At 37.9% G+C, this 25,966-nt stretch overlaps 1 protein-coding gene and 1 long non-coding RNA gene across 4 annotated transcripts in view; one reads left to right on the forward strand and one right to left on the reverse strand.

Annotated features, from left to right (window-relative positions):
- The first annotated feature begins 1,474 nt into the window (after positions 1–1,474).
- Positions 1,475–4,331, forward strand: LOC144215623 (uncharacterized). Its single transcript, XR_013330460.1, has 2 exons — positions 1,475–2,889; positions 2,968–4,331. It is a non-coding gene; the product is annotated as an uncharacterized LOC144215623 (long non-coding RNA).
- LOC144215620 (FERM domain-containing protein 3-like) overlaps positions 2,745–25,966 on the reverse strand; it is a 30,454-nt gene continuing 7,232 nt past the window's right edge. Inside the window, exons 2-17 of one of the 3 annotated variants that reach the window (XM_077744673.1) lie at positions 23,704–23,808; positions 23,367–23,409; positions 21,615–21,693; positions 20,252–20,349; positions 18,763–18,886; positions 17,768–17,855; positions 17,579–17,667; positions 17,339–17,402; positions 17,093–17,128; positions 13,783–13,871; positions 12,558–12,632; positions 12,037–12,105; positions 11,133–11,257; positions 6,924–7,173; positions 6,292–6,800; positions 2,745–5,038 (exon numbers count right to left, since the gene is read on the reverse strand). In XM_077744673.1, the coding sequence (XP_077600799.1) occupies positions 6,326–6,800; positions 6,924–7,173; positions 11,133–11,257; positions 12,037–12,105; positions 12,558–12,632; positions 13,783–13,871; positions 17,093–17,128; positions 17,339–17,402; positions 17,579–17,667; positions 17,768–17,855; positions 18,763–18,886; positions 20,252–20,349; positions 21,615–21,693; positions 23,367–23,409; positions 23,704–23,808 (1,809 nt within the window). In that variant the 3' untranslated portion in view covers positions 2,745–5,038; positions 6,292–6,325. Of the gene's footprint in view, positions 6,801–6,923; positions 7,174–11,132; positions 11,258–12,036; positions 12,106–12,557; positions 12,633–13,782; positions 13,872–17,092; positions 17,129–17,338; positions 17,403–17,578; positions 17,668–17,767; positions 17,856–18,762; positions 18,887–20,251; positions 20,350–21,614; positions 21,694–23,366; positions 23,410–23,703; positions 23,809–25,966 lie in introns of all 3 variants that reach the window. The other 2 variants (XM_077744672.1, XM_077744674.1) reach the window with 2 other exon arrangements.

Here is a 25,966-nt window from a genome sequence, read left to right on the forward strand (position 1 = left end):
ACCTGGGCGGCCGGTGGATGAGTGGATTGTGCGTCAACCTCACAGTGGGGCACATGAGTTCAAATTCAGCTCAATCCAAATGTGTGGAGTTTGCATGTTCTCCCGAAGCCTGTGTGGGTTTTCTCCGGGTGCTCTGGTTTCCTCCCACATTCCAAAGACATGCATTGTAAGCTGTTTGGACACTCTAAATTGCTCCTAGGTATGAGTGTGAGCATGAATGTTTTTCTGTCTCCTTGTGCCCTGCGATTGGCTGGCTACCAATTCAGGGTGTTGTCCTGCACCTGGCCCTTATTATACTATGTCGTTTTTTAAGCCTTACTATACTATGTCGTTTTTTAAGCCTTACTATATACTATGTCGTTTTTTAAGGGAAAAAAAGAAAATAGCCTGAAATACAGTTAAAGTATGAGTGAAAAGAGACAAAACAACAAATACTTCTGCTTATTTTCACAAGGTGGTGGCCCAGTGGTTAAGTCATCAGTCTCCCACATCTGAGGACCTGGGTTCAAATCCAAGTGCATGCAAAGATTTTCCAATTATTTTCAGGTCAATGAATGAGACAAAACTACAAGTACTACCACTTTCACTCGCAGGGTGGTGGCCCAGTGGTTAAGTCATCAGTCTCCCATATCTGAGGACCTGGGTTCAAATCCCAGTGCAGGCAAATATTTTCCCAATGTTATTCAGTCAAAAGAATAAGTTCTAATGTCTAAGTGTCTAACTCAATAAGTATTCAGTGGTGGATGAAACATTTAGTCAAAAAAATGACTAAGTGTTTACACCCATTTCCTTGGATAAAGCATACAGGTACTACTGCTTTCTCTCACCGGGTGGTGGCCCAGTGGTTAAGTCATCAGTCTGCCACATCTGAGGACCTGGGTTCAAATCCCGGTGCAGGCAAAGATTTTCCCACAATTGTTCAGGTAAAGGAATAAGTATTAATACTTAAGTGTCTAACTAAATAAATATTCAGTGGTGGATGAAACATTTAGTCAAAAAAATGACTAAGTGTTTACACCCATTTCCTTGGATAAAACGTTTCAACACCCATGTATAAGTGGGGCACGAGTTGGTGTAGTGGGTTGCACACTCGCCTTTGCACCGAGAGAACGTGAGTTCGCTTCCCGGTGTCGGCGGTTCACTGACCAAGCAAGCGGTCGAGGGTCGGCCGAAGGCCGACCCGAGAACGCCTTTCGCACAGACAGGTCCTTCAACTGTCTTCCGAACTGCCGAAGGCAGTTCGGAATATAACCTTTTGCTGAAAAGTATGACTAAGTGTTTAATATAAATTAAAAGGATTTTTCTTTTTTTTTTTCCCTTCTTCTTATTCCATTGACCAATTCTTCTTTCCAATTATTTTCAGCCAAAGGACAACTGCGAGAATCGAACCCAGGTCTCCCAGACGGGAGTCCAGTGATCTAACCTCTGTGCCAACCAAGTGACTACACCTTTCCTTAGTAATCATTTGAGTGTCTTTCCAAGAAGTACACAGAAACAACTAAGTGAAAAAGTGTCCCGACCGGGAATCGAACCAAGGTCTCCCAGACGGGAGTCCAGTGAACTAACCTCTGCGCCAACCAAGTGACTACACTTTCTTTAGTAATCATTTGAGTGTCTTTCCAAGAAGTACACAGAAACAACTAAGTGAAAAAGTGTCCCGACCGGGAATCGAACCGAGGTCTCCCAGACGGGAGTCCAGTGAACTAACCTCTGCGCCAACCAAGTGACTACACTTCCTTTAGTAATCATTTGAGTCTCTTGACAAGAAGTCCAGAGAAACAACTGAGTGAAAATGTGTCCCAGCCGGGATTTGAACCCAGGTCTCCCATGTGAGAGTCCAGTGATCTAACCTCTGCGCCATCAAGTGGCTACACTTTCTTTTGTAATCATTTGAAGGTCTTGCCTGCAAATACACAGAAACAACTAAGTAAAAATGTGTCACAACTGGGATTTGAACCCAGGTCTCCCAGATGGGAATCAGGTGAACTAACCTCTACTCCACAGATAAGGTATAGTTTCATTTGTCATTATTGGAATGTGTTGACTACAAATATATAGATACAATTAAGGGAAAATGTTTCCTGACCAGGATTCAAACCCTGGTCTCCCACATGCAAGGCAGGTGAACTAACCTCAATGCCATGGTTAAGGCTACAACTTTCTCTGTCATTATTATAATGTCTTGACTACAAATATATAGAAACGACGAAGGGAAAATGTTTCCTGACTGGTATTGAAACCCCAGTCTTTCACATGGGAGGCAGGTGAGTTAACCTCTATGTCACAAATTGACCACATTTCACCTTGTCATTATTGGAATGTCTTGACTACATATATATAGAAATGTCTTTGCATGAAGTCATATTTTTTTCTCTTTGCTATTTCCATGTATTCCCAAACTTTTTTTTGGAGCTACAAGTGAATACGAAGCACATTTCTTCACTCTTTTGCATCACACTCATGACTTGTACTGCTGTTGATCTGCGGCTGAAAGTGCGAAATGAATTAGTGCAGCAAACACGAGGTGCTGTGTGCCAGCGACAACCGCCAGCAGCAGTCACTCTTTCTTATGCCCGTGAGATGAGATGACTTGCAAAATCTTATTGCAGTAATCCCTCACAATTTGTGAATTCCGTGCATCGTGAAGTTGTCAAAAGTATCAAAGTTAAAAAAAAAATGGAGCATAAGGACTTGTGTGTTTTTTAGCACTACTTCTACTGCTCTCAATCAATCAGGATAGTGCATACCGTATGTTACATTAGGGAGATTTATTGTGGCAGTATCAACTTATAGAAATAAACAGGTTTTTTTTTTCTGAATGACATACAAACATTCAAAATGTTGCACTTCACAAAATTCATAAGGCTTGGTTGTCCTAGAGGAGGTGAGGTGCAAACAAGGGCAAATATCATCCTTTGTAAAAATGTATTATGAATAAAACTAAAAGAAAATCCAGCAGTTTGTGAGGTGCAAACAAGGGCAAATATCATCCTTTGTAAAAATGTATTATGAATAAAACTAAAAGAAAATCCAGCAGTTTGCTACTATATATGCAGACACAATGTATAAATGCCTCCTTTCAGCATCATCTCTATGCTCAGTCCTTGGCAAAGACCTGAAGTCATATACAATGATTTTCACTCTGTAATATGAGTAATTGCACACATTTTAAAGTAATGTGTATATTTGTTAAAATTGACCATCCGAAACTTGTCCTTGAATATGATGACATCGACAAATCTTTCCATAATTATTATTTTTGTAATCAATATGCATATAAACAAACTTCCCATCACCAAGCTGCTAAAAAGTGACATAGTAATGTAACAGTTGAAAAAAAAGTAGATATTATTCATTTTTGAACTACTATGTCAACAAAAATATTTGAATGCATTCTAGTGATGGTCAAGACAGCCAAGCCGACAAGACAAAAAGCGAGCAACATTTCTCATATTCTTCCTTTTTTGGTGCCACATTGATAGAACTTTGTACTGTATTTACAAAAGGAGGTCATGCAAGTTTAAAAAGGGACATAAAGGAGCAATTGAGCATGTTAATGAAGATATGTAACTCTATATAATACCTTTTTTGTAAATAATCTCAGATCTGCGTTTTGAAGTTGGTAGTCAAATATTACTGAATATAATGACCAGGCCCAACTATTCAATTTCAATTGGAAAAATAAATGTTATGTATATATTGTGGGTTTATATACACTATGCATATTTGTATGAAGCAAGAAATATTTGGACTGACATTTGTGACAGGAGTGCTACTACGATGACAAAATGTAGTGCATTATTCAACATTATGTAAGAAATAAATACACAGCATGTTCTATGCGGAAAACCGTTAGTATTTGGAGGCATATTAGGGTGAGGCGGTTAGCAAGTAGATGCAGGTGGTAGATGCAAAGGAAAATGGAATCGTGTTGTTGATTCACCTCGAATAGGTTTGTTTCGTAAAATTATGATGAAATTATTAGTAAATAATATTTAAACCAAGAAATGAATTAAAGACAACCACCAGTTTAAAATGTTTTACCATCTCAGAAAATGCTCTAAACATTTTTGTTTATCTTCCTGCGCCAAAATTGTTTCTCATAAGTATCTATTTCCACATTATATATACATAAGTGAATATGTATGTATAAATATATTGATAGATGAACATGTACGGCATTAATACTTTTAATTTTTATCCCAAGTTGTGGCCTATTTTCATGTTATTTTAATTTGTTTTCACATTTGTTCCAATACTCATTTTCTTCATTGTAGTGACCCAAAATAAGGTTAACTATATAATATAATAATAAAATAAATAAATAAAAATCCCTCATAAATGTTTTTAAAGTTTAGCACAGTGGAATGGCCATGATTGAGTAATTGCAAAAGCCCAGTATAAGTATGCCTAATATTTATATATCTATTTTTTAAATGAGGGAGACATGTTGTTAGGTATGGCGGGGCCTGCCATTTCCTGAGAAGTTAATAACAACTGACTGGACAGTCCAAAATGGAATTTACCAGCAGTGCTGTGTATTTTGAATTTGGTTTGGTTGGATGAAGAAAATGTCAAAATGATCACTTTGGGTGATGGGATGCCCATTAGGTTTTGACACAGTGTTGTGGAAAAGAGCTACAGGCTAAAACGTCCTCTAAGATGCACATCACTGGAAACAGACAACACTGAAATGACACACATCGTAACCAATCTCCATCTCTTGTCTTTCCATCTCAGTTTTTCATTCATAAAATACCTGCAATCTTACCCTTGCACGCCATCAAGCTATAAAATTAACCACATGTTTGTTTCAGCACAATCTAAACACCCCAGCCCCCTCCCGTTTCCAAAATGACATCACTTGGTATGACAGACAGAGCCGATTTGAATTTGTGCTGTTGGGGTCGTACAAAATACGTACCCACCCAAAAAGAAATCTGGGTAAATTTGCTCCTTTTTTTTTCTTTTGTAAATTTTCCATTTTCTCCAAAATAAGATCCAAGTAGATCTTCTGAATGAAAAATTCCTGAAAGATCTGTGACACATAAAAATGTATAAAACCTTGAAAACAACATTTACCAATGTTTTTTTTTGTCTGTTTACATTATTAACTTAAAGAGTTTGGTAAGTTTTAACTCGGCTCTCGTTCACTCTTTTAATAACTGACATGCTCTGGGGACCAATAAGTGCAATAAAAAACAAGGACAAAAGTCTTTGCGGTATTTTGTCTGAAAATTGAGAATATTTCCTTGCTGTGCCTTCAACCGGTACTTGTTGTCTTCTTTTCTCGGCCACAAACATCTACCAAACACATCTTGACAAGCAATCCCATTTTATAGTGTTCTGCTGATCAACATTTAATGATACAACAGTAGTTAAGACTGAGAATAAAATGAGATTGCTTGTTAAGACTAAGGAGTCTCAGACATGATAGGAGAGAATCCAATTTTGTACTCAGTTGTCTAATATGAACAAAAGAGCAATCAGGGATGAGAAATTTAGTATATAACATAAGTGTGAAATGTGCATTTGTGCAAAAGTAGTATGTATTTCATGCAAACTTGCAATAAATAGCCTTATTATGATTCCATTGGAGTTAGGCAAATCAAGTACACTTTTAAAAATCCTAACAAAAGGTGCAGACGGCACTTTCTGGCAAAGTTGAGCTCGTTTGGATACACAGACATTCATGGAGATGTTAATAACACTACACTATTAACACATGCACACAATTTAGGAAGCGCTCATTTGAAATTGATGCTCATTTAGCTAATTTGTAGCTACAAATCAGAATTTTATGCATATTAAACCTAATTTTACTAACACTTTAACTGAATGTAGGTTCATGATATAACATTACACCTGTCATGAAGATGAATGCATGTTCATAATAGATGTCATTATGTGTCATTTAGTAAATTATGTTATTTCAGATGCAAAGATAGGAACAGTTTTAGTTGTAGTCTCTTAATATAGTATTTTGATTCCCTTGATCAGTGGCAAGATGATCAAAATATTGGAAAGAATCTCTATTTAAATGGAACCTAAGTCGACCGATCCTGTCACGTTTTATCAAAAATCACATTTACTAAATGACATCAGTCATAAGCATTTATTCATGTTTATGCCAGATGTCATGTTATAATGATGAAAGTCAAATAATCTCATGAATACATTCAAATAAAGGGAATTTCAAACCAAATATGATCACTTCTCCCCCATATGATGTTTGAGGCTCCATATAAGACTGATGTTTGGGCAACAATTTGAATTTCCCTGAAGTGTTACCTTTATTCTGTAGTGTTTTTTTCCAATCCAGTGTTCAGTCTGACCACAGGTTCTCCATGGCCGTGGTGAACTTGCACACGATCCAACGGCGTAGAGGGCAGTAGTACTCATTGTGGAACTGCTCAAACTCTGGCGTTTGGCGGATCTCGTGGAGGAAAGAGACGTCCAGATCGGACTCCAGCAACAGCAGCAGAGTGGGCACGGTGACCAGCAGGACACCGGTGAGCGCGGCGACCAGTCGGGCCACGCTCAGCACAAACGCATTGATCTGGGAGTTGGAAGACAGCAGGCCAAAGATCCCGCCGGCGCCGCCGGCTCGCCTCGCAGCTTCCCGCGTGCGCTCGAAGGCCCTGTCACGCTCTCTCTCGGCTTCCAGATTGGCCTGGATTTCGGGGTCGGCGTGGAGCTCCCTTAGAAGACTGGCGGGGCTGTGGATTGGCGAAGAGAAGAGTAGGTCCACGTTTCCTTGACTATCGTCTACCGGTGTGGGAAGCATGCTGGCACAAGGACTAAACAGAAAGACATTGAAACACGGTTAGTAAAGTATAAACATTTTTTTCAATGTTAATTAAGAAACAACAACACTGAATTAGCTAATTAATGGGAGAATTTGTCTGTGAATTGTCTCAAACCTGTAAACAAGTTCAGAGATGGTTCGTGCTCCTTCAGCATCGTCATCCTCATCTTCATCCTCATCCACCTCATCCATTTGGCTTCCTGCTTTGGGTGTCTGAGGTCGAATACCTGTTGTCTCCGAGGCATCCCGAGAATGAGGCAGTTGTGATGTAGAATTTGTTCCATCTAGGCTTTTTTGCTGGTCCTCAGGAGCAGCTGAAGATGCGAGTGGAGACAAGGCAGTCGAGTCTTTCAAAGCCACAAAGCCTGGTCAATGACACAAAATAATTCAATTATTACTACAGAAATTTCAGTGCGGTTTCAAATATTAATTTGAACTATTATTGCATAGAAGGTGGGCAGGATGGTGGATAATGAATTGGTCAACACATACACTTTCAGTTCAGTGGTGGAGATTTTGTAGCCAGGTTACTATTTGGAGTTGACATGGTCACCCATGCTTCCATGTTTTTTTTTTTCTTGGTAAAACAAGAAGAATATGCAAACTCTAGAGACAGATTCAAACTCAAATCAACATACCTCTGTGCCAACAACTAGAGCACCTAAAAGAAAATCAATTCATCTTTTTACTCTTCCCTTTAATACAATCACTGATCACCAAAGCGATACAATGAACAGGATTTCATATTAATACTCAAGTGCTGGATTGTAACCACATGATGGTGCTCACATGCTTATAAAACGGGGGAGCGAATCTAACAAACACACCATATCATGCTTTGCAATTCAAATAAAGTCACAATAGACAAAGTGAGTTTAGTTACACTATTTACAGTAGGGATTATAAAATATTTTGACCACTGCGCACTAGTTTAGAATATTACTACAATGTACACGCATGTGTGTTGGGTAGATTATTTAAGGGGTCTATTGAGGAGATTGTAGTAAGAGCTAAAATTAAGATTACAAATGATCAAAATGAATGTCATTTGTCGTCTTAATTTTAGCTCTCATACTACAATTTCATCAATAGACCTCTTAAATAATCTACCCAATGTGTTCTTATGTATCAATTCAATGGAATGTAATCCTGAGTTGTGGGCAAGAGGGAATCACATGGAAATGATGATTTGAGGGAGGTAATTGAAGCATATCACAAGGACGCTTGAGTGTACTGGATGGAGCCCTGCCAACAAGTGAAAATGTCCCCTTTAGAAGATTTAGAGTTTTAATGCTGAGAAATCAATTGATGCCACTGAGTGATTGCCATTCACTCATGCTGTCCCATGCAGAACAAATGGAATACACGAGTTTGATAGATGGTTGATATGATCTAAGATATATGTCGATGATATTCTGCAAATCGAGAGGTTTGCCAAGTAATTTCACCCGATGACAGTATCTCATTGACACCACTTGTGTGATATAAAACAAGACACTGGCTAATATTGTCTCTTTAAAATTTTAAGCAGCAGTCGATACTTATTAATAGCTCGAGCAACCACGTTCATTTGCATGAGTTGAATGAGTGCACAACCCACAACTTGTGCATTCTAAATTGTTCACGTACACATCTTGATGATACGTCTACTCTCATGAAGCATTCATTGCTAAATTTTGGGGACAAAGCCCATTTTTTTGTACTGGAAATAAGAATAATATGAAGAAAATTAAAAAAAAAATTGTAAAGGTTTAACCACAACAGGCAACACATCATAGGTTCCACTGCATTCTTCCAAAGATTTCTTCATCTTACTTGGCTCCAGTGCATTCCTTGGCATTCCAGCAGTGATCCCAGCAACTTGCCCGCCATGGCCCACCAGACGTACATACACATCACGGGCGGTATGGTTAGCAATGCGTAGATGGAGACTGCGCTGGGTTGTGATCTTCACTTGGCACCTCAAAGCCTGTGCCACAACCATTGATGACGACGATGATGATGAAGGCAGGTCCTCCGAGGCCTCTGCCGGGTGGAATGCTTGCAGTGTTCCAGCCTCTTCCTCCTGGACCCCTTTGGCCTCTAGCTCCTCTGGTGGCAAACTACATGGGTCGCCATGATTGGGTTGAGTGGCATCATCCAACTCCAAACCTCTTTTACCCAATTCATCTTTTCGGGGTTCAAGAACGTCCATCATTGAGGCTGATGGAAAAAAACCTCAGACCCAAGTAGCCACTGTGACACCCGTACATTGACTGACCAGACTGTGTTTGGCATATGAACTCACACACACACGCATACCTCTGTGTACACCCTCGCGAGACACTGGATGACAGTGAACAGATAAATTCTCTCTCACTCTCTCCCACACACCAATGACCAGCCCTCATGTGAATGCCAACCATGTTAACAAAGACTGCAGGGGCATTAAAGGCAGATCAACTAAAGCTTCAGGTTCTAAATATAACAAGGGGGTCCTAGTGGACGAGGGGCAACTAATCTAACTCTGAATAGAAGACACAGGCTTTACCCTGGTTGGGATGGGGATCATTTTTCACTTCCTCTCCAAGTCAGTCCTTATGAAGGTCTTTTCTAAACTTTGTTAGCTCCCAGGGGTGCTTAACACACATCCCAATAAAATGATTACCTATGTGTAGCTACAAATGATACTTGTCAGGGGGTGGACCCTCAAAAGTTTGACTTTCTAGGGAGGCAGTACGGAGTACTTGAAGACTTGATCCTCTAACCAAAGAACCTTAAGTTCAGTTCTTACTGCAGTTGAAAACATTGGGCTGACAATTTGACTTTATCTATTTAACTGGAAGTAGTACAAGAAAAACGAGGACATGTGCTCCTTTTTAGGACAAACCAGTAGACTGAAGGTTGAAAAGGTCCCTGTGGAACACTAAAAGGAAGAGAAAATCTGTTGTCCCGTGTTACTACATATGACAATGTCCTAAAAAGTCAAGCAATTCTGTTGATCAAATAGGACATGGCGGGAATGTCGTTCTTTGCCTTAAGAAAATAATTCAGCCTAGCTCCACAGTGTGAGGGGACAAGCTGCACAAACAGTACAAGGTCGACACTGACGCCTGGTCAGCTTCCTGTTTCTCTTCTAATGTTGGAGATTAGAGCTCTGAATATAGACGGTGATCCTAGACGGCGAGGACACTTTATCCCAATGTCCTTGCAGTTGGTTGTTGATGCTTCCGAGGTGAGGTTGAGATGGAAACCAATAAGATTGAACTACCCCTGAAGATCCAACAAATTAAAACAGTGTTGGGCCATCTATCATCTTACCTGCTGCTCTAGATACTTAAAATTCATGCATCAGAAAATATATGATAGTGGAAGAAAAAATAATAATGTTAGAATATGACTTAGAAATTCCATTACACTAAACTGAGTGCAACTTTACTCATTCCATTTCTTGTTTTTGGAGGTCTTACTATGTATATATAATCTGCACTAGCTAAGTTTTACAACTAGAAAGAGTTTATATGCTGCTTTTCTTCACCAAGCGGGCACGTGTACATTTATCGGACTGGATCATCAGGGCAAGGGAAATTGTGTCACAATGGATAAGATTTCATCAATATGTGGAAATTAGAGACTCTGAATCTTAACCCTGCTTATCTGATCATGTCATAGGCAAACCATCAGGATGTGAGAATGGTCATTAGATACGTTAGCCCCACAGTTGAATAACAGTCGGGTACAAGTACAAAGCACCTTGGTCAACATTTAAAGACGTGTTGGTTGTTTCCTTTCATGCTTAAACGGAAGTTAGCAAAAAAAGTTTGATATATATAAAGTCATATTAACACAGGAATGTTCCCTGAGCCTGTCAATACTGTGCAAATACAAAGTCAACAATATGAGAGGCCTCCACTTACAAATATTCTAGCTTTTTCTTTTGGACAAGAAGTGGTTGAATGATTCGCTGCTCATGAAGCATTTGCTAATTCCCGCACAATTTGCAAGACGAGTTCAGCTACATTGCCTGGAGCGCATGTACCCTAAATAGTTATCCCGTATGTTTTAATTAAATTTAATGTCTGGTCTGACCCATTAAAATCTGCTTGTTAAAATTTTTGACACACAGTGGAAGAAGCGGCCTTACACACACATGTTGGCACCCTGAGGAGGATCATGGGAAGGATATTTTTAGCAGGCGGGCATTGGCGTCTCCAGGGTTACCACACTGATGGAGGGACGGGAGCATCAGCTGCTCAATTAGCACACGTTGTGAGGGATGTGTTGGTGTAAGCATTCTTATGACCTCCCCACGGGATTGTGTGTTTAAGGCAATGCATCCACCTACCGTTTTCTGTGGCTGCCTCGTCGTACTCATTGGTGGAGGGGAGGGCCGGTACCAGAGGTTCCATGTTTATGATGAGGTTCTTATGGCTCAAAGAGCTAAAACTTCGACTCTGTCCAAACTGTGCCCTGAATAAGCAAAACAGTAATTTTGTAAATATATATATATATATTTACAGTGGTACCTCTACATACGAAATTAATCGGTTCCAGAAGTGGTTTTGTAACTTGAATTTTTCATAAGTAGATATGCATTATAAATGCAAAATCCCTAATTAGTTCCAATACGTCCAACAAAACCCTTTAAAATGGTGTACCCACAATCAAAAGGTATTGCAATTTTGTATGAAATATGTGTGAAAAAGAAGGACATTATCTATCAGGCCATTAAACTGAATAAGAAAATGCTCAAATGTACAAAGCATATGAAGACAATGACAACTTAAAAATATAAATTCAAAAGAACTTCACCTTCTTGGGGCCCATGATGAAAAATAAAAAATAAAGCTGCTTTAAGCACACTTGAAAAACTCACAAAAGACTGTATTTGGACTCCGTGACGACGAACGGCATTCAAAGGCTCATCAAAAACATCATAAAATTAACCAATAGAAGGCCAGCAGGCTGTTTGCAGGCAACCAATAGGAGGCCAGCCAAGTGTTGGGTGATGGAATGGAAGACCAACCACTAGCAGCAGTCTGAATTTAGTTTCAGATGTGATATGTATCATCATACATGATTTTAGTCCTGTCCCTTGCTGACCCAGGCCCCTTAGGGGTGTTGTGTCTTGTTAAAGATCATGTAGGCTTGAATTTGATATCATATGAGGACGTTAGTTTATTTTTCGATGGGGGCTGTATCACTACCTATTAAATCTGTGTAAGAACACACTGTGTAAGAAGCCTTACCTGCGCACCTCAGGTGGATCTCTCTGAATTTTAGAACTGGCTTCTATCACCTCCTTAGCAACTCTTCCACTGCAAAAAAAAACAATTGCACATTGTCATTTAGTATGGCTACAAACTTAAGTAACAATCCAAAACCATCTTGCAACATGACCTGTCAAAAATGACTTTTTTTTTTTTAAAGCTTATTATTAGCTACTAAGAACAAAAAGAATACTACAGATGTGGCAACAGTTCACCACTAACACCCCAGGCTAATTTTAGCTTCTCACAGACAAAAAAAATGAAATATTGATATTGTTTTTCTTATATCTTGGGGCACATTAGAGCCTTTCTTGAGATGACAAAAATTGGAAGGACATGAGTTTTCCAGGAAATAGGTTCCTCAGTGAAAGACAACCGACTTTAGAATTTATCAACAGAAAACCATAAGTGGCTGTGTTCAATATATAATGTGAAGTAGTTGTAATTTAGAGCATAAAATACAACAAGTATTACAAAACTAAAATATTAAAACATATTACCTGTATCTGAACCTGCTGCCTTTGAAGAAAATGTTGCTACTTGACATAGTCTTAATCTGACTTGATTTTGCACACCTATTACAAAGAGAGACACAAGACAAATAGTTTATTATGCTACTCGACAAAAATAAAAATTGTAACCCGTTTTTGTGTTTTTGTTGAACGCTCAGTTAATAAATAAAGCAATAGTGTACTGTAATCATGTAAACGGAATTAAATCAGATGTGACTCTGTGCTGGTCTGAAATGTGAGATGAAATTAGTCTGCTCTGCTTTCTTCAAGACACTTGATCTGCTCTCATGAATAAATCAATTACATCAGCAGGGGTTGTTCCCGGAAGAACTCTAGAACTGCTTTCACATTGTCATTTTACAAGAAATGGAGGAGCCATGGAAACAGCCTGAAAAATTGCTCATGAAAAATAATCGCATCATTGAGACGCCGTGGAATAAAATGTGGGCCAAAACGGAGTATAAACTTACTGAAGGGAGAGAGGCTGGAAGCTCAAACAGAATGGAAGGAAAGACAAAAGAGAGAAAGAATTGAAAGATGGGTGGAAAGAATAGAAGAAGAGATGGTATGAATTAAAGGACATGAAAAAAATGTGTTAGAGAATGAGGGAAAGGTGGAAAAAAGGATAGAATGTAAAAAGATGTCAAGATATTGATATATTTAGAAAAAGCACCACTTTATCAGAACTTCAAGGGATGATTTACTCATCATGTGCTTGAAAAGGTGTTAAAAATGCGGGCATTTTCGCCACACTTGACACAAACAGGGAGTGACGCTTGAGGTTTCCTTATTGCCAAGACTTGACATTTCATTTCAGGCTGCAAGCTTTCAGCTGCTCCCTACTCGGGGACAGTGTTTGTCACTCATCGATGTAGACTAGACATTTAAGATGTTTTGAGGCAGATTGCAAAGAAAAAGTAGTTTTATAGGAGTCATTCTGATTCATATTGGCACAAATGTCAATTAGTTTGCCCATTAATAGACCCTTCAGATTTAGTAGTGCTAGAATTGAATTTAAAGGCCTTATGAGTAACGGGTCTTTTATCTTTCACCAATCTATTTTTAAATTATGTAGTCCTTACAAATGCCTTAAAATAAACTTCAATGGTGGCATTATGAGGTGAAAAGGCAGGAATATCTACATGTACACCCTATTTTTTTCCCTGGAAAAATGTTTTTAAATGGTACAAGTCTGTGTGTGTGCGAGACGCACTTGTAAAAGGCCTGATTCTCCACCCCACACTTCCACAAGTGCTTACACGCTGCAGGGGTCGAAGTGTGAAACGTCAACACCAGTTTCTTCTGTATATGAAAAAGGCACAAAAGCAGAGAAAAAGAGAAAGATGATGAGTTGAGGCAGAAAATCAGTATCAGAAATGTCAGGACAGGTACAAAAATAGGGGAGTTGTGCAGAAAAACAAAAACAAAACAAATGCAAATAAATAAATAGAACGGCTAACTGGCACAATTGGAAACTCGGTCGTTCAAAGATTCAGTGATTAAGCGATCTTGGATGTCCATATATCTTTAACTGCAAATGTATAATATTATGTGCATCAGGTGATCTGAGAAAATTGACCATTTCTGTTCAGTGGCGAGGGAGGCAGATCAATGATGTGAGATTGACCGTGAAACAAACAGACAGGAATGATTCTATACATTATACATGAGCAACTGAGAATGATTGGAATAACTCATTTTCGGTGGGTAAAAACAAGACAAATTTGTTACTTGGATTCTTGTCTCAATAAAACTTTGGCTCCAATTTTTAGGGAACATTTTGCAGGTATCGAATAAAAATTGAGAGAAGGGCTGCAAAAAATATAATTAATTTAAAGAAAAATGTATTTCAACAGTAAGGGCTCTTTTCTTATAGGTGCCGCAGGTCTGCCCAGGCGTAAAATGCAGCATAATAGGATTTTCATGTCGCCACAAAGCTCACCGCTGGTTTTAAAATTTGGCAAACTGCTGAGTAAGGAAGGTAACCTGTGTTAATGTGAAAGTAGTAACTTTAGTCAATCAAGGACTGTCACTGCTTCCTTAATGCAAGTCATATAAAGGGAATAAGAAGTAAAGTGGCTCAGAAACAACACTGTGCAGATCGACCTTCCTAAAGTGGCTCAGTCAGCTGGATTGCAGCCACTCTACGCTCATATACCTACTGTGTCATACATCACTTTACATTAAGTCGTTAGGATTTCCACACATGTGCTCTACCGGCCATGTGTGCTTATATGCTCAATTGCTGTATGTGTATGGTGCTGTCCGTGGTCCTGTTTTGGATTTCAAAAATGGGGAGTATTTTCTTTATACCAATACAATCATTTAAAAAGAACTATTTGACAAAAATATGCACAAGTTGGACATTTTAAACAGTGTATGACGAGTGATGGCAAACAGTTATGGCAGGGTCAAGCAGTGAGGGACGATAAACCAAAATAGACAAAGACACACACACACACAAACACACTGATGCGCAGACACGCGCAAAAACTCTTATCCTGAAAAAAGGGGCCAAGAGCATTTTTGAATTGCATTTGGAGGAGTTATCTTTAGAATAATGTATACAAGAGTTATATTACAATGAATATTTATCTTGACTAGTTTTAAATCAATATTTTGATTCCTCCTTTTATTGTGCTTTTGTCGATGGTATTCTATTGGTTAACAAACGCGTGGGCTTATTTAAAAAGTCTAATGTACGAGTAATTTAAAACGATTTGTACTTGTGCAACGACAATAAAGACATTCTATATCAGGAGGTAAAGGTCAAATGAACGCAGCAAATATAATAAGACACTTGATCATGTAAATTGTGGGGTCGGTCCAATCATAGAATGAAGGGTAATTTGCCAACCCCTGGTCTACCTTTGCCTACCTAAAAAAAGACTCCCCAGTATTAATATCTGCAGTTTAGTCAAAAAAGAAAATGTCCGTGGCCACTATTTGAGGACATGTGGGGTGTTTTACTGCAGTGTTTTATACAGAAAAAAACGGCACTGCTCACACATTTCTGTCCACAATACGTTTTTTACGCAAATCATACATGATTGTTGTAAAAGAAGATTTTTTTTCCCATAACAATGACTATAAAACAAGGAACACAATGGCAGTATCATGACATGAGATGACAAACAAAGACAATGTAGGCAATCCCCTGTGATACTGGATGAATATTATTAAGACATTCCATAAATTTCACTTAAAATCATAATTTTACTAGTCTGCCATAGAAAGCTCCTCTCTGTCAAGATATATCACTTTACCATGTTTTCTTGACACCAATAGCAAGAGTTCTTTGACCTGTACTTGTTCAATCAACAGTCAGCACAATGAATGCGATTTAAAATTTGATATTTTGCAGCGTCTTAATTAGTTAAAAATATTTCAAAATGAATTGTTCAGCAAATAGCTATATGGATTTCAAGGGACACAAATTCATAAATAGTTCATTAGAAATATTCAGGGGATTGCTGTACACATAAATAATGGAATGTAAAAGTCGCATAGGGAAACATGAACAAAGTTCCTTTTAATGCAGATTGAGGAGGAAATGTGAAGGTGGTGCATTTAGGGATATCATATTGGAAGATTAGCGTACAACAGTGATTTGTGGCGCCACTCTGCTGTTTGTACGCAAGTACTCACCAGAGACGACTATGTTTACACACAGAGAGAAGAGATAGAAACACAAAGATAAAACTAAGCAGCCATTATCACATTGGATTAGCACAAATCTAGCAGTTGGCTGGCCAGCCGACACATTGGAGACTAAGCACGGTTTTTGACTCCATTGGCCATAACAGAGGCTTTACACCCAATCAACAATACGAGTCAGTCTCCAATGTCAAAGACAATCAGCTGCAAAAATGCAGAAATAATACACAAATGTGAGTGAGGCGTCAAAGCTGCAGCTCCCAGATGTTAATGAATGGCTTACCCAAACACAATATTGCTATTTAAAGTCACCAATGTCCCAATTCAGATGGATTTTATGAAATTGTAAGTAGTAAACAATGTTCAATAAGTACCAACAGATTAGGAGGGGAAAAAATCTGCTTATATTAGTAGGAGGAAACAAGGAGAAATGCAAACATTAAAGAAATCATATTTTTTAAGTTTGAAAGTTTAGTTTTAGATATATACAAACTAATAAATTATATAAAATAATTAATTAAGTATTAAGGGTATTGGGAAAAAATATTAAATATATTTGCAAGTGAAACAAAAGTGTGGAAAGTATCATTTATGAGAGAAAAACTTAATTTAAAAGAATATTCAACAAGGTCGCAATGAACTACAATCACCTGGCTCCCTCTACTGATTAACTCGAAACTACAGATAATAGTAGGTCTGTAATATATGTATGTAATTAATTAGCAGTGAGAAATACATTGACTCATTTGTATTTTTTATACTGTGGTCATTACTTTAGGTCAGTGAATGTGATTTTTACAAGAGAGCATCTTGTGTTTGGGTAACATTGAGTTACATGATGGGAGTGAGGAGGTTAACACACCCACCATCTTGTTACAGTGTATCCTGCCTGTTAAGGAAATCTGAAACAGTAAGGCATAAATACACAGTTTGTGTGTGATGGGGCACAAAATGTGCTTTGTTTGAGGTTAGCAAATTGGAAAAGCAGGAAAGAATGATAGCTGAAAGATCCCATGATACTATAGAGCGACTATTTCAACATGAGGAGTTAACAGGACGATGAAGTGTCTTCCTTCATCTCGACATATGAAAGGAGATGCCAATGTACTCACCTCTTTTTGAATGCCGATGACATAAAATGTTTTCCCTTCAAACTTGAGTTTACTGACATCAGCCCTGGACCAAGAACAAATGAAGATCATACAAGGTTAGATTACAGAAGAATGGTAAAGTCTACAATATTGTCTTTTTTAATAAGATCCACCAGGGAATATAAATGTACACTATAGTCCAATTAGTTTTACTTGCTTACAAGTTTGTAATTAAGACACAATGTTTTAATGCATCATTACCATTTAAGAAGATGGATCCTCTTGTTTCCCTGGAAGACCACAAAACCTGTCGCGGTGAACCCAAGAAACGCAGTGGAGCCAGTGAAGTCCTACACACAATACAAATATATATGTAGTCAGGACTATCAAACAATATACACAGAAAACTGCAAGACCAAATGGACTTAAAACATTTTTTTTTTACACCACCTTGCATGGGTGCGGGTCAACGCCATAAGTTTCAAGGTTGTGAGCCCTTTGAAGCATGTTGAGTTCTGCAAAGGCAGCACACTGGCTCCTATATACAAGAGAAATGAGGCATTACTAAACAATTATTATTATCAGTCAACTTGGTTCAACACCACTTGAAGTTTTCATCTTTCAGATTTCGACCTGCACGTCAGTCTCAAAGTCAAGCCAGTCGTGAACCTTTGTTTATATGCAGAGAGGGGAAAAGTCTAGTAATCGAAACTATGTGGGACCTTAAAAGCATGGTTCTTAGCAGCAAGCCATGATTGCTGTCATTGGGACCCAGTGGAGCAGAATTAGGTTCATGTCGCTTGCTACGTGGCCTTAGGCTGTTGACAAATGAGGGTTCTGTCTTTGATGCTTAAAAGCTGCCAGTGACAAAGCTCACAGGCTTCAGCACAGCTATAAACAAACATGCAAATAAACAAATGCATCCTGCAGGAGTGGGATAAGAGCATCTTGTGAATTTACCATGTCTGTGCAATGAAGACAATCAGACAGAAAGGTGTTTTGTGTTTTACCTCACGTTTGAACACAGTACAAGCTCTACGCTACAGTCAAACATAAAGTGTATGGTGTATAGTTTCATTTATTTTTATTTCATTTTCAATAACAAATGCCATGATGATGCTGGAATTGTTGTGGATTTAGAGGTTGATCATTCCAAACAGTAAAAATTGAAAACTTTTTCACAATTCAGAAGATAAAAAGAGACCTTAGAATAAGGCAGCAGTATTTAAAATCTATTTTCTGATTTCTGCACCAGTTTTTACGCTCCTTTAATCACATTTCACACCTGCTATAAATAGATTCTTTTCTCCATTCTCATCCAGGTCACTTATGCTGTTCTTTTAAAATCTTCAAAAAGTTTCTTCTATTTTTCTCAAGTGACTGTGCTGATAAAAAAGGCTGTACGAAACAGATAACACACAAATCTGTATTGATGCTTTTCTTACCTGAGCTCCGTCTTGTGTATATCCATGATCTTCCTCTCCAATTTGAGCGACTGTTTAGGGAACAGCCGAAAATCTCTGATGTAGTCCGAAGGATGCTCCTCTGGGTCATAGTCCCCTAGCTCAGCTAAAAAAGGGATAAAACAGTTAAGATTGACCCACAACGACCCAAAGCATTGCACTTACAAACCTTATCCAGCCCTACATTCCAATTAGCATGGATTTTGAAAGTCATTACTTGATTTATGTTCAAAAATTAATCATAATAAGAATATTGATCAAATTGTGTAATATATTAGGATGATTATTGTGCTTCCAAAGCAGGAAGGAAAAAATGGCTTACATTTGAGCCATATGTCGCGTCTGTAAACAAATACAGCATAGGTCACTTTAGCAGATGTCATGTTCTGCCATATGGAAAAAAATTAATGAGCCAAAGCTGTCAATGGACACAGTAAACATCTATTCGTATTTTAAGAACTGCGTAAAGGCTCTAAAAATGGAGCCAAGTCAATGTTATAAAAGATTTATTAGATTATGTGTTTTTATACCACTATAATTCAGGTTTAGATTATTATTGAAAAGAAGACAAGTGTTTACATTTCGAAACTGGCATTTATTTAACTGGAACTTTCTAACCACTCATCCGCCGGGCCCCCCTACTGGGACTTTATTTTTATATTTTAACAAGGCCATTTTGGACATTTTATCTAACAAGTCCCGAAGGGAGCAAAGCAAGGTCAATGAAGGCATGCTTGATGGCTTATTGAACAAGACCACTGTCATTGTTCCCACTGTGCTGCTTTTCTACAGTGTATGAATAAAAGATAAAAAAAATAAAAAAAATATATATATATAGATTTTTTTTAACTGTGTCGCGTTTACCGTACGAATCTGTCCTTAAAATCCCTGGTAATTACAAATCAGAGTAATGATGAAATCAAAGCCTTGCCTAATTAAAACTAATCCGCAACTGTGAAGTCATCACCCAGAAGGGGCCTGTTCTCATTACACTACGACTATTAGAAGGGAAAGTGAACCATTCTTTTGTGGCTTCCGTGCTTTGATACGAGTCAATCGCAGAGCATTCCCAGACGTGCTGAACCTCAGACAGAAAATGCCTTGCTAATCCCATAATACATTGAGCAAAACTTGGGGTTTATGGTATATGTGAATCGCATTTATGAATTTGGAAGAAAAAAATTGTGTTTTTGTATTGCCCCTCCATACTGTGGAAGTTTCTCCGTTTCCCTTTTCATTAACTGGTCTCGATTTGCCCTAAAATGCTCAAAACATTAATGGTATCAATACAGGTTTTGCAGCAAAAAAACAAACGGGAGCAGTCCACATCAATAAATAAATGCAATAAAAAACAAATATATAAACCCGGTAGAATAATGTACAGTGCACACCCATTTCAGAGTTCTGTTAAAGCCTAAGTGACACCTTTGTGCCTGAATACAATGAAATATTCATCCAAAACAGGTCTTACCTTGCAAAATGCATGCACCCAGATACGCAGCTTCCGCAAAGGGACAAAGAAGACGGCCGTGATAAACATCTCTCTTCAGCTGGAGGTAAAGCAGATATCTGAAGACACAAGAAAAAAAATAGACAACCTAAATGCAAATGGGTGGACGAGTTGTTATTACGTCGACCTCACAGTTCCGGGGTCGTGGGTTCAAGCCCAAGTCGATCCTCACTGTGTAGATTACATGATCTCCCTGGGCTTGCATGGATTTTCTCAGGGTGCTCCAGTTTCCTCCCACATTCCAAAAAGAATGCAGGGTAGACTGGTTGAAAACTCTAAATTCCCCTTAGTTGTGAGTGTGAGCATGATTGGGTAACGTTGTTGTTCTTTAAAGTGTGCTATTAGGTTAGTTTGGAAAAGGGTTACATATACGTAACTGACATTTCATCCAATAGAATGCCATTGCCGCAAATACAAGAACAATGACAAAATCTACATTAATTATTGAGCCACACAACTCAACACTGGCTAATATTAAAACATTTTCACCATCAGTTTTCAAATATTTACAATCCATCAAGAAGAGTAAAGAGAATGTGTTGCCATCATGTGTTTTCCAGGCATAGAGAGGTATGGTGGCGTAACCATGGGAACACATTGAAATTTTAACGGCACCTGGCTTGTCCCGTTGCCAAGGAAATCATAAATGACAGTGATGCGGCAGCCGGGAGATGTATTTGTTGCCATAGTTACTGAGGTTGAGCAGCAGCATATGCTTTCATGGAAATCATATAAATGAAGGTGAAGTATGAACATGACTGGTGTCATTTTACTACATTTTCAGCAAGATCAGCAAGTTCACCACAGATAAAAACTGAGTTGTTTCATTCTGGCAATTCACTTCCCCTCAGGGGTCGTCACTGCGACAGTCGATACGCATGATAAGAACATGGAGACAGACAACAACAACACGTTCTCTAATTGCTAATTCTAATTTGTTTTGGATTGAGGTACATTATTGGTAGTAAAGCAATCAAAGGTTTGCAAGTATTTAAGTAAAATGTCCAGTCTTAACTTTACATGCCATCCAAATATTGTGTCACACAATAAAAGAAGGCTCAGTAAGTGTTTTCCTGTCTGTTTTTTTTCAATTGATTGTTTTATATTATTTATTAAATGTTAAATTATTTTACTAGTGCCTGCATAAGCGAGTGATGGATGATAGACAAAAAAAAAGAAAACTAGTTGAAGCAGTCTGTTGCAATAATTAAAGGGATCAAAAAATGACATTTAATACCAATGAGTTTTTGATCACTCCTACGAAGAGGTCCTATAATTCCTCAATGGCCAAATATAGTAGATATTGTGTAAGTGATGCTTGTACCTGGTCAGTTCCTCTTTGATCTTCATTGGCTCGTGTGGATAAAATTTGACTCTGAAGCACATGGTGAAGGGTTGCAGAGCTGTGGCAATAAAAAAAAAAATTTAAAAAAAATCATATACATGTTGACTCGCTCTTTGAACTGAACACACACTGTTCCTTAACCTGAAAGTTTAGGTATGCAAATCCTCAGTTTGAATATTCCAGGCTTTCTTCTGTGATTTTTGACATTCTCTTTTCTATTTTACTAAAGTTACCCATCTCTCAGCTACTATCCCCAATACAGGCATAATTCCCAACGTCATTTATAACTATTTATTTCATAATTAATGACTGACGTGAAATTCAGATTTTTAAATATTGTAAGCATTCACACGTACTGTGTACATTGTGTATTTGCAACAACGACTCTCTGTAACTACTCTAGTCCACTAAAACTCTTAACTTACTTAACATAACTTCAACATGCTTTCTTGCCACTGATTAGTAAATATATGGATGATTACATAATGCAGATGAACTGAATACGCAACGAATCATTCCATTAATGTCAATATTAACAGAGCAGAGAGACCAAAAGATATATAAAAAGGACCACCACAAATCTGGGTAGATTTTGCCTTCAGAGTGGTAATCCTCAGCGGCATTATGTCATTGAGAAAAAAAAAAAAGAAGCCACACATAATACATAATACATGTTAAGGAATATGAAAGACGAAATCATCCCACTTGCTCACTGCATCCCTCCACCAAACAAAACTGAAACATCATATTCGCCGGGATGTTTGATTTTTGAAAACATATTTTGCAAATATATGTAAATATGGTGTCAATGTCCCAAGTAAAAATACGTCACATGCCCTAATTTAGGAGAGAACTTGGCCACAGGGAGAGAAAGACACCATCAGGACCATTCAGAGCCGCTTACTTCTTTTCTTCATTTTGTTCTCCCTTTGCTTGCCTCAGCTTTCTTTCTTTAGCTCCATTATCTCATATTTCCTCCAACATGATCTCTATTTCTTAGCGCTAATTCCCTGGTGCATGTTTCACTCCTAAATCTTGTTGTGTTATCAATTTGTAGCAGAACAGGAAGACTAGCTGGCCATTAAAAGATGCCAAGAAGATCTTGGATTCAAAGAGGGGACACAAAAGACTGTCCTCATTATACAGATGCATTTATTTAACTGCTAACGTGCGCTGAACTAACGTTGCAGAGGAAATTTGGAAGAAAATGGGTTAGTGAAATCCTTGAAAAGATGGTTAAATAAATGAGACCTAATAATGGGAACTCTTTTCATCTGGAAAGAGTTTTCTATAGTTTGCAACCATATGATGGGATTTTGCCTTTCAGCAAGATTCCTATTTCTGACTCTCTTTTATAATCCTAAATACATTCAGAAGAAGAAAAAATGTAATATAAAAAAAAACTTTAGGAGATTCTTTCTCTCTTTGTTGCAGTATTCAATAAAAATTTAATCCTGACTGACCGGAGATACTTATTTGATTTGACTTCAAACAGTAAAAAAATGAATGGTCTTGTGAACAAAATGAAACATTAAAAAATTCTAAAGACATTTGGTAATTTCTTTTAATAGAAGCAGTTTAAGATGGATTTTCTGCTCAGTCTAAAGGTATAAGGATGGAACCATTATTTTTATAACAATATTAGATAACTGCCTTAAAACTATTTGCCTAATCATGCTCATCCATATATGTAAAGACATACAATTTAGAACATGCAAAATGTGCACTTACACTTCATCTGTCGAACCACAGCTTTATTGGGCTCCAGCCAGTGCTTTATGTAAATGAAAAAGAGCAAAGTTAGATATTAATGTTATGATAATGGGTCACCCGCTTACAAACTAAATTGAACAACTCTGTTTATCACTTAATTTAAAGCAATGATATATGACAGTGAATCCACATAGAGATTAATGTATTGCCAGAGTTACAGATAGACAATAGTCACTATCTTGTTTTCATTATAACTATTATTCTTTCAGTTATATCTCTCTTCTGCCATTCATATCTGTTGCATTGTTTTTTATTCCTGAAGGCTAACATTATTATACATTTGTGTGATGTTTACCCTCTGTTTCTCTGGGTCCACATAGCGAATACCAAAGTAGTCCTTCTCGAGCAGGTTGTAGTGATTGCAGACATGGTCAAACAGAAACTGGCCTTTAGTGTCTCTCTGGGGGGAAAAAATACAAATAAACAACAATTGAATTGAGTGTGGATTTTTTTTTTCATATAGCTTACAACCGTCATGGGGTCTGACACTGCGGGTTCAAGCCTAGCACTGAATTCCTAAAAGGAATGTATTTGTTGGCAATACATCCAAAAGCTTCCAATGAAAGCTGACAAATCCCATAAAATCCAGCACTCTTCTTTTGACGTGTTGCAAGCCCAGCTGAGAATTTGGTGTTGGCTTCAACTCTGCTTTGCAGGTTTATGATTGTAAATATCATCATAATAAGAAGAAAAGCATCAGCAGATTTGGAGGGCTAAGGCATATGCTGAGGTAAAGTAATGCCAGTAATTACAGTCTGGATGTTCAGTTCATAAAAGCATGCAGACACACAGAGAGAGATCAATAAACACTCCTCAGTCAATAGCTACTTATCATATGAACACACACAAACACTAAGTTGGCATTGCATTTATCTTAACAGAACACAGCATAGATAAGTGTTTTAAAAAGAGCTGCAAATGCACACGAAAAAAACTGAACCACAAACCCAATGATGCAAGAAAAATGTGAAAGTACAATTTTTAAAAAAGCTAGCGATGAACGTCTGAAGCTTGAGTTGCCGTCTGGGACTTTATGCTAACTTGTATTTTGTTATGATAGACATGTTTTGTGACAATTTGTGAAATTTGTGCCAGCTCAAAATTGCTGATGCACTGATACAACTATGGTCAATGGATGTGTCAGTAAATCCTAAGTCTAGAAGGGGCTTTAGTGGAGGTGGTGCAAATTGTACTATGTCCTGTAATACACTGCATATTTTCTATAAAATCTGCCAATAATAGAGATTGACATTCTCATTTTATCACATCATGTCTCCCTTCTCAAGTCCAACAGCAATCAGTGGAGGGAGCATGTCCTCTAACTGCTCAATAACCTGCTGATGGAGGTTGAATTTGTGCTCAGTTAAGCAGGACTGATTGATTTGAGTCCTCAGGGCATTTGCTGAGATTTACTCTCTCAACGGAACACGCACACCAAAAAAACAAAACAAAAATCACATCAAAATCAAAACAAACAGCTGCATAGCTCAAGCAAGCACTGTTTTGTTTTTGATTATTGCCATTATTGACGTTGCGGAAAAACTTCATAAATATGAAATCAATTTGAAATGCAAACATTATCTGTCACAGAAACTAAATGCGGCAATGCATTTTCCCTCTGATTTATTTTATACCAGTTCAACCATTGCTTTACAATGTTGTTGAAGGACATTAGGAATTCAATAATGTCTGTGTATTGAATTATTTATCCTCTTGGTATTATAATGCAAATCAAGAAACATACAAATATAAAAAAATAAGAGCCGAGCTTTAATAAGATAAGAGCAAAACTTAATAGCTATCAAGGAAATTACAGGCATGAAAAAATTATAGTTACTTATGGTGGACCCTATGAATAAGGTATTTTTTTATGACAAAGATTAAATGAGTGCAGAAAGTAGTTAAAGTTGTGGTAGTAATTGAATTTGTACCATTTTCTATGATGTATTTTTTCTCATTTAAAGTACACATTTCTAAATTGTGCAAGATAATAAACTCTCTAGGGCCCACATCTGCTCAGTTTTCATCAATGCATCATTTCCGCCCACAGCGACAAAAGTGTTAGGGAGTTGTGAAATGAGAAGAGACGAAAGGCAAGCACACAAACACTTGCAGCAAGGCCACAGACGGATCATGAAGTCACAATTGTCCTCGTCCTCAGGGCAGACACTTGACGATAGAACAGCAGCGGCGGCGGCGTGAGAGCTAGGCCAAACCCGCCAAGAGAATAGAGACTCTGCTAAATAAAGACAACACTTGACTCGCAGTGGAAGAGAGAATTTAAGAGTCCATGTCATGTCCAACTTAACATTCTTAAAAGGCTAGAATATTACAAATTTACCAGGCAGTATCTACATGAACCTCACTTAATAAATGGTAAAGTCCTTTTCATTCTGGTTCATATACCCCCACTTTATCGTAGAGTGGATTTAATCCGACAGTTGCAAAATGCACGGCACGATTCAAGCGCGTGTGTGCGGACTCTACGAGCTTTGTGCAGCCAGCCACGTCCAGACGTCAAGTGATATAAAATAAAAGCACTTATGCCATCAAATATT

Source organism: Stigmatopora nigra, chromosome 22 (assembly GCF_051989575.1).
Source record: "Stigmatopora nigra isolate UIUO_SnigA chromosome 22, RoL_Snig_1.1, whole genome shotgun sequence".
Taxonomy (NCBI): domain Eukaryota; kingdom Metazoa; phylum Chordata; class Actinopteri; order Syngnathiformes; family Syngnathidae; genus Stigmatopora; species Stigmatopora nigra.